The sequence below is a fragment of the Equus asinus genome, chromosome 1, assembly GCF_041296235.1.
Source record: "Equus asinus isolate D_3611 breed Donkey chromosome 1, EquAss-T2T_v2, whole genome shotgun sequence".
In the NCBI taxonomy this organism is placed as follows: domain Eukaryota; kingdom Metazoa; phylum Chordata; class Mammalia; order Perissodactyla; family Equidae; genus Equus; species Equus asinus.
In genome coordinates, this window is record NC_091790.1 from 31489176 (window position 1) to 31498838 (window position 9663).

Consider the following 9663-nt stretch of genomic DNA (forward strand, 5'->3'; position numbering starts at 1 on the left):
GGGGCGTTTCACTTAATGGATTTACAGCTTCGGGCAGAATCCTGAAAAAATCAACTAAAGGCGTGGAAACTTTAGCAAACAAATGGAAGATACGTGGGGAATATTCACACAACAAAGTCCAGTGGAAAAGGCTTGTGGAAAGTAAATTTCTTCATCATCCTGGGGTTGAGAAAAATGCCCAATCCCTGCTATAGGGTATTGTAATGTATTCCAGGCTCTTGGAGGGCAGGGCCCAAATCCTACTTCTCCTTAGAGCCTCCTCTATTACTCTGCACACAGTAGATAACCCATGCATTTCACTCCCTGAAATGCTTTTCCCTCACTGCCTGACTGCTCCGCTTGCTTTTCTGATCCCCTCTGAGGCTGGGTTAGGTGTGTCCTGTTGGCACTCGGCCATATGAGAGCTCCTTGCAGCCAGGGGCAGTGTGTATCTGGGGGGCCTGCTGGATGGTTCTTCCGTCTGTCTAACAAGTTTTGTCCTAACTTCGTTATGTGTTATCTAAGTAAAAGGAGAAAGGCTTACCGCTCTGTATTGAAGCCCAAAGAGGCTTCCCCTCAAAGGAATGTGCCGCAGGGGGAGGAGTCAGTGTTCAGTCGAAGAACTGAAGAGTTCAAAGAACAGCTGCCAGGTGGTTTGTATTTGTATTTGTTTAAAAGGGACTTTGGAAGCTGGAGGCAAAAGCAGAGTCCATATTGTGGACGAGCTGCTTGTGGTGGCGAAGCCTTGTCCTACTCTGTCTGCCCTTCTGCCGTGCCGCCAGGAGCCTTGCCTTCCTCCCTAACCGCCACTGCCTCCCTCCCCGAGCCGGCCTCACCAGCATCTCTTGTCGCTTCTGTCTCGGGGGACTTTGTTAGACTCAAACATCAGAAACGCTTCCAAATCTCTCAAGCACTGTCACCCTCCCCCAGGGGAGTGACCCTGGGCTTTGGGTGTGGAATGGCTCCCACGTGAGATGTTCCTGTTCTTTTCATCGTGAAGTGTCGTAACAAACTCTAGAAAGAGAAGTCGTTACAAGCAGCGTGGAGTAACCACCTGCGAGTGTGTAAAGGCTTTGAAGACGACAGTGCTCAGGCTTTACGAATTCACTGTCAAATTAGGCAGTGGCCAGGACACATGCGAAGAATTTATGAAAGGCATAAAAATATATCTACTGAGGATCCATTCTTGCTCAATTGGTCACATGTAGTTTACCTACAGTCAAACTTCAGGTCCCTTTATCTCTAAGACTCCCTCATCAGAACCAAATCCACATTTAGAGTTACCCATTTGGCCTCTTTCAATATTGATGGGGGGAAGCTTATATTTTTCCTTAGATTTTATTGACATTTTTGTTTTCTCCAGATTTAGGCATTGGAGATCTAATTCCTGTGGATGTTAACCATTTGAACATTTGTAAGCCAAAGCAAAAGGATGCTTTTTTGTACCAGCGTACCTTACAATTCATCCGTGAAACTTTAGCCAAAGACCTTGAAAACTGACTCTTATCTTCCATTTTTCATATGTGAACACAGTGCAAGAAACTTGGTGTTGTCTTTCTCTTTCAGCTCTAAGCAATCATGCAGACATAGTCACTATGGCATCCACTGTAGTGGTCTGGGGTATCTCGCAGGCAACAGAATATTGTTCTCAGTTCACGCGCTGTAAAGCACAAACATGGAAGTGGCGACCAGAGAATGAAGGCTAGACTGGATTCTTTTGATTTACAAGCAGTTCCACGTGTGCCAGTTGATGCTTGGCATTGTTGTCCTGGTGACAAGGAGCAAGCTGCTGTGGATGGAGAATGCCTTTTGTTACCTGTGGCTGTTTCCAGCTCGTGCTAGGAGGAGCACCAATGGCTTCTGAAGGGAGAGCCATCACCAATGCCATAAAAACCCCATTTGGAGAGTACCTAGAATGAACTAGAGCATAAAAGACTGCTTTGTTCTGGGTTTCCGTGTGCTGCAAATTTTTTAAAACATGTCAGTGTAAGCCTTTGTCTAACGTGTTAACTTTGTTGGACCTGTTGTCATCCATGGAGCAGTTCCTTGTAAGTTTTTATTTTCGTATTGCTGAGAACAAATATTCCTCTTTTTAAAAAAACTCTCTAGTAATTCTTTCCAAACTGTTGCTACCTGTACGTTTATTTTTTCCCAGATAAAGTAGCTAATCCATTATTGATCAGAGTGTGAAATAAAAGTGTTCTAAGCTATTATATATATTAGCGAATACTTAGTATTGAGATTCTCACATTCTTTTTAACTAATAAAGTATTCCTTTCTTTCCTGCTCATTTGAAATTGGCATTAACTGACCTCCAGCATGTGAGAAACAGGAAATAACATTGATGACTTTTGCTTTTTTTAATAACAGCATTATTGAGCTATATAAAATTCACCCTTTAACATATACAGTTCCTTGATTTTTAATATATTTACAGAGTTGTGCAACCATCACCACTATCTAATTTCAGAACATTTCATCATCCCAAAAAATAACCCCACACCCATTAGACTTCACTCCTCACCTCCTCTGCCCTCAGCTCCTGGCATACACTAGTCTATTCTGTCTCTGTGGATTTGCCAGTTATGGACATTTCATATAAATGGAATTATACAATACGTGGCCTTCTGTGTCTGGCTTCTTTCTCTTTGCATGATGTTTTCAAGGCTCATCCATGATGTAGCATGTATCAGTACTTTGTTCCTTTTTAGGGCCAAATAATATCCCATTGTATGGATATACCGCATTTGCTTATGCATTCATCAGTTGTTGGACATTTAGGTTATTTCCGTTTTTTGGGCTATTGTGAATAATGCTGCTGTGAACATTCATGTACAAGTTTTTGTGTGGCCATGTGTTTTCCATCTCTTGGGTATGTACTAGGAATGAAATGGCTGGGTCACGTTAAGCTTCTGTTTACCATTTTGAAGATAAAGGACATTTGTAGAATGGGATAGCCAAAGCGAACACCGGAGGACAGCATCTGAAGGTAAACTGGGGTCATCCGTAAACTGTCAACTTCTGATTGTTTAATCATGCAACAACATAACAAGTGGCTTAACCACTTGTTTTACTCTGTAGACTCAGCAAATGTGACCTTTAGCACAACAGTAAGTACTAGCTAATAGGACGGCATGGCGAGAAGGGGTAGGTTTGTCTGTTTTCCCTGAACCATGGCAATGCCCATGGTTGAAACAACTCTTCATTAACTTAGAGTAAATGGAATGAAACTCCATTGCTTAAAATCTCAATGTAGCCATCATAGCTGTGCTTTGAAAATCAGGTCTGGGAGAGAGCCAGTGTATTACTAAATTACTACAATTTTTCAGGCAAGTCACTTAACATTTCTTTTTATTCTCTTTCTGAAATGGATATGATATACACAGACTCACTCCATCAGTTTTGTGAGATTTAAGTCAATATGGTTTTAAAATAATCACTGCCTGAAAAACACTTTAAAAATACAAAGTATGAAAATACATGTATTTGAAATAGTTTTAAACTTAGACCATCAATAAAATGGTTCTCCTAATTCACTCAGCCTTGTTTAAATATCCTTTCTGGAAAAAAATTTCAAATGAAGCTTCATACTGCCTTCTCATGTGAAAAGTCACTTTCAATGATCTGGCTTAAGAAGGAAGTAAACATACGTGTTACAGAGCAAGCTACTGAAAGCAAGCTGTAAATAAAACTAGGATGAAAATGAAGTCGTTATCCTTATTTGTAACCCCTTCACTTCACCTCACATTTCCCCAAAACCTGCTAGATTATGTTGTTAACCCTAAAACTCAAGGGTACCGAGTCCCCCTTTACTTCTGTTTAATTAAATGTCACCACAGAAAGAGTCGGCCTTACAAAACAGAGGATCTTGAACCTTTCTTGACCCTGCATTGACCATTTACCCAAGGCTACGCCAACAGCCAGAACACAGAGGAGGCAGGTCTCTGCTCAGTCAGCCTGAGGGTGGTGGGCACCAGCATTTAGTTCCTATTGAGAGAGACAGCACGGTAATACAGTGATGTGTATCTCTCTCTCTCTTTTGATCTTGGTTCATAATTCACAGTGCCCCTCTAATTATTTCTAAATATTTGAGTTTTTGGGATACCTTCCTGAATTTTCATTCTTTTGTTATATTAAATACATTGTATGATTTGGTTTTTATTATTTGGTATAAAACTTATGCCCATGAAAAAAATTTGAGCATGTTCAGTAAATGTCACTTTAAAGTACTTAATACAACTGATTGTGCCCTCATATTGGATGTTGAACACTCCCAAAAGGTAATCACTTAAAATCTATTAGAAATTTGCTTTATAAAAGGTGGCATTTTATTATAAATTACCTTAATAAAGCAGAAGATATAAGACAGTTTAATACCTAAGAAACTTGCAAATTTAGAAAAGCCATTCTCATAAAAATTCCAGCTCTTAATCTGCTCAGCTTGGCCTTGGAGTTTAGAAACAGTGTCATGGAGTTCAACATCTGGTCCCAGAGTTCAGAAACACTAAGTTTACTAGAACTTTCAGTTTTTAGTTTAATCCAAACTTTATCTTGATATTGTTAAGGCTAATTTATAATGAAAGCCAAATGTGCACTGATTCCTAGGACCAGTAGAGGTTTTTGTCATCTATAAGTCTATAATTTAGATTTCAGAATATTTTGACATTTGGGATTGTTAGATTAAAACATTTTAAAGAGCTCTGGTTCAAGGTGGTGACATAGGAGGCTCCTGAACTCACCTGTTCCCATGGACACCAAATCTCTAGCTACACAGGGAGCAATTTCCCCTGAAAGAAATTCAGAAACTAGCTGAGTGACTCGTACATTTTGGGCGAACAAGAAAATTCCCACATTGAGATGGGTAGGAGAAGCTGAGACACACACTTGCCATAAACCCCACCCCCAGCTCAGTGAGATACACCTGGGAGGGAAGGCACAACTCACGGCTTCCTGACGAGTGAGGGGTTTGGACCCAACATCTAGTGCTGCAACTTTTAACACTTCCACCTGAAGGCCGGCCCCAAAGCTCTGAAAGCCAACAGGGCTTGTGTCCACGAGACCCATAAGACCACAGCAAGGAAAGAAACAGTTGTTAACGGGCTCATGAGGACTCACTGTGGCTGTCCTCCCAGAATTCAGTGCAGAGGCAGCAGACAGAAACACCCATCTCCCAGTCTTTCCCTGAAGGATGCCGATTTGCATATCTTAAAAGCTGCAGCCTGAGAGTTAGTCTCCTAATTCAGCACACACCTGGAGACTGTGATCCTCCCTGGAGATGGGGGAGGCCAGTGAGTGCCATCTCTGCATTCTTCCTCCAGCCCACTTCAGGTTGCTGGTGTCTCCCTGGAAGGAGCTTGTGCACATGCCCAGAGAATGTACCCTTGATTGTCTGGTTCTGGTGGCCAGCAGGGGTTGTGTTTGTGGGCTCCACAGGACTGTAGTAAACAAAAAGTTCTCAACTTGCTATCCCATGGCTCCACCCAGGGCTCAGCACAGAGGGAGCTGGCACCCATCTCCCAGTCTTTCCCTGAAAGAGGTCTATTCACATACTTTAAAGGCTGCTGCCTGAGGGTCCAGTTTCCAATCAGCCTGCATTGAGGTGCTGACTGAGGTCCTCCTCCTTGGAACACTGGCAGGTCTTGGTAGACCCTCAACTACTGGGAGCCACTAAGAACAAAGAGGGCAGCTTGGACAATCACAAAGGTTTGTGAGACAAACAAGAACTTGATAGACTGAATGATAAGGTTCGTCTCCTCATGAGCCTACTCCATCAAGGCTGGGAGAAGTTGTTTTATCTAATGCCCAGAAACTAACACAGAGTCAAGAAAAATGAAGAATATGTTCCAAACAACAAAAAAAAAACCACAAGATAAAACTCCAGAAACAGATGTTAACAAAATGGAGATAAGTGATTTACCTGATAAAGAGTTCAAAATACTAAAGATGCTCACCAAGGTCAGGAGAATAATGCATGAACAAAGTGAGAATTTCAAAGACAGAAAATAAAGTACCAAACAGAAATCACAGAGCTGAAGAATACAATAAGTGAACTGAAAAATTCAATAGATTCAACAGCAGACTAGATGATGTGGAAGGAAGGATCAGCAGACTTGAAGACAGGGCAGTGGAATTCATCTAATCAGAAGAACAGAAAGAAAAAAGGATGAAAAGGAGTGAAGATAGCTTTAAAATGGTACCATGATGGAAACAAGCAGCAGAACACACTCCCTAACAAAAAAAAATTTTTTTGAGATATTGGAACTATCAGATACAGAGGACAAAACGTGCTTAAAATTTGTTTTTTAAGAAGACAAGGTTGAAATATCTTCAGAAACAGGAAACTATATAGTGACTTGGATTTTAGAAAGTACCAGAAATAGCTTCTAGAAAAGAGACCTGAAATTAGATACAACTGAAAAAAATTAGTGAGCAGGAAGAGAGGTCAGAAAAATTATCCAGAATGCAGCATAGAGAGACAAATGATGGAAAATACAGAAGAGAAGCTAATGATATAGGCAAGTAAAAAGACAAAAATTCTCTTATATATTTCATTGGAGTACAGAAGGAGACAAGAAAAAGAATGTCCCAGAGGCAGTATTTGCAGAGATAATGGTTGAAGAGTTTCCAGAACTGATGAAAGATGGCAATCCACAGATTCAAGAAGTTCAATGAATCCAAAGCAGAGAGAATAAATCCACGTCTATCCATAGCAGAGTGACACTGCAGAAAAGCCAAAATAAAAGGAAAGCCTTAAAAGCAGCCAGAGGAAAAGAGTTTAAAGGAACAATAGTTAAGATTGCTGATGTTAAGTCATCAGTCAATGGAAAACAGAAGACATGGCAACATTGTCGATGTGCTGAAAGAAAACCATGCCCACCCCAGGATTATACGTTCAGTAAAAATAAGGACATTTAAAATATTAAGATGAAACAGACAATACTATATAAAGTGAAAAAGTTTTCTACCAGCAGACCTTCATAAATGGAAGTGTTAAAGGATATACTTCAGGTAGAAGGTAAGTGATCCATCCAGAGGTGCTGAGATTCAAGAAGAAATGCAGAGTGAAAAAAGAGGCAACTGTTTGGGTAAACTAAGTGAAAATTGATTGTATAAGACAATAATAATGTCTTGAGTGGGTGTTAAAATATGTAAAATTAAGGGGCTGGCCCCTTGGCTGAGTGGTTAAACTGTGTGCTCCATTTATGTGGCCTGGGTTTGCAGGTTCAGATCCCAGGTAGAGACCTACTCCACTCATCAGCCATGCTGTGGAGGCATCCCACATACAACGTAGAGGAAGATTGGAAGGGATGTTAGCTCAGGGCAAATCTTCCTCACCAAAAAACCCCCACAAAAACAATTAAATACACAGCAACTATAGTTGGGGTGGGATAAATGGAGATAAAGTGTTCCAAGGTGATTGCATTATTCAAGAGGAAGGTAAAAGTAACGAGTAACATTAAACTTTGAGAATGTAATGATACATGTAATTTCTAAGGTCTCCAATAAAAATGTAATCAACAAAAATAGGTTATAATGACTTCCAAATTAGGAGATCATGAAAATTCAAAAGAAGGCGTGAAAGGAGGAGAAAAGAAGCAAAGAACAGATAGTACAGAGACAAAGCAGAGGATAGCATGGTAAATTTAAACCCAAATATAGCAATTATTACATTAAATGTGAATAGAATAAATACCCCAGTTAAAAGATAAATATATCAGGCTAGATAAGAAAACAACACTAATTATCTGCTATTTATAAGAGACCCATCTGAAGCATGAAGGCATAGAGAAGTTCAAAATAAAAAACATGGAAAAAGACACGTCATGCAAATACCAAAAGCAGGCCAGTGTTGCTACATCATATAAAACATATTTTAGGGCAAGAAGAATAAAAACAGGGTGACTTCATAATGATAAAAGATTACATTTACCAGGAAAAGAGTAAATATTAATTGTGTATGAATGTGAGTATATGGCGTCAAATTATACAATGCAAAAATGGAGAAAACTACAAGAAGACACAATGGGAGATTTTTACATATGTATCCAACCAAAAAAGAAAGGGGGGGATGGGGAGGGATAAAAGATTTGAATTACATGCTTTCCAGACTTGACCCATTGGAATATTTAGAGCACTGTACCTAAGGAATGGAGAATGCACATTCTTTTCAGATTTGACCAAATGGTCAAATGAGCTAAGCATTGATCTCAAGAAGTTAGAAAAATAAACAGTAAAATAAAACCAATGAAAATAGAAGGAAAGAATTTTAAAAGAACACAAACTGAAATAGAAAACAAACATAAAATAGAGTCTGAACAAAACTAAAAGTTGATTCTTTGAAAAGACTAAAAAAATTGACAACCCTATAGTGAGACTGATCAAGAGAAAAAGAGAAAAGGGACAAATTACCAATATTAGAAATGAGAAGGAGGTATCACTACAATGTAGACATTAAAAGATAAGAGGAGGGGCCAGCCCTGTGCCGTACTGGTTAAGTTCACACACACTGCTTTGGCAGCCCAGGGTTAGCCAGTTTGGATCCTGGTTGTGGACCTAGCACCACTTATCAAGCCATGCTGTGGCAGGCGTCCCACATATAAAATAGAGGAATATGGGCACAGATGTTAGCTCAGGGCCAGTCTTCCTCAGCAAAAAGAGGATTGGCAGTGGATGTTAGCTCAGGGCTGATCTTCCTCAAAAAAAAAAAAAAAAAAAAAAAAAGATAGGCTATTATGAATACTTTTAGGCCAAGAATGTTAAATTTTAGATGAAATAGAAAATTGCAAGTAAACTATAGCTTACCCAACTTGCCCATGAAGGAGACACTAGTCCTATGACTATTAAAAAAACAGAATTAGTGATTAAAGAATCTTCTCACACAAAAAAACTATAGACCCAGTTGACTTCACTGGTGAACTCTACCAAAAATTTAAGGAGGAAATAATCCCAATATTATCAAATTCTTCCTATTAACATAAAAGAGTGTCCTCCTCAACTTCTGAGGTTAGTGTAACTGTGATACCAAAACCGTACAAGGTCAGTACAAAAAAGAGAATCTCACTTATGAACATAGATGCAAAAATACTAAAAAAAATATTGACAAACTAAATCTAGTAATATTTTTAAAAGATAATATAATCTGTCCAAGCTACATTTATACCAGGAATGCAAGATTGTTTAGCACTGGAAAATTGATCAATGTAATTCACCATATTAACCAACAAAAGGAGGGAAAAAAATCATAATCATTTCAATATATGTAGAAAATGTCTCTGATAAAATTCAACAGTCGTTCATGAAAAAGATAAACTTGGTAACTCAGGAAGAGAATTTCTTTAATAAGGGTGTCTAAAGAACAAAAAACAATAGACATCATACTTAACGGCAAAAATATTAACACTTTCCCTTTGAGAAGAAGAATAACACAAGAATGCCTATTATCAACACTTTTTTTCTTTGAGGAAGATTAGCCCTGAGCTAACATCCACCACCAATCCTGCCCTTTTTGGTGAGGAAGACTGGCCCCAAGCTAACATCTGTGCTCATCTTCCTATACTTTAGATGTGGGATGCTGCCACAGCATGGCTTGATGAGCAGTGCATAGGTCTGTGCCTGGGATCCGAACGGGTGAACCCTGGGCTGCCAAAGCAGAGTGCATGAATTTAACTGCTGTGCCACTGGGCT

At 39.4% G+C, this 9663-nt stretch overlaps 1 protein-coding gene across 4 annotated transcripts in view; it reads left to right on the plus strand.

The window, feature by feature from the left end:
- SERAC1 (serine active site containing 1) overlaps positions 1 to 3678 on the plus strand; it is a 54375-nt gene extending 50697 nt beyond the window's left edge. For all 4 annotated transcript variants that reach the window (XM_044760731.2, XM_044760728.2, XM_070484404.1 and 1 more), the window contains one exon: positions 1343 to 3678. In XM_044760731.2, the coding sequence (XP_044616666.2) occupies positions 1343 to 1479 (137 nt within the window). In that variant the 3' untranslated portion in view covers positions 1480 to 3678. The remainder of the gene's footprint in view (positions 1 to 1342) is intronic.
- Positions 3679 to 9663: the final 5985 nt, after the last annotated feature.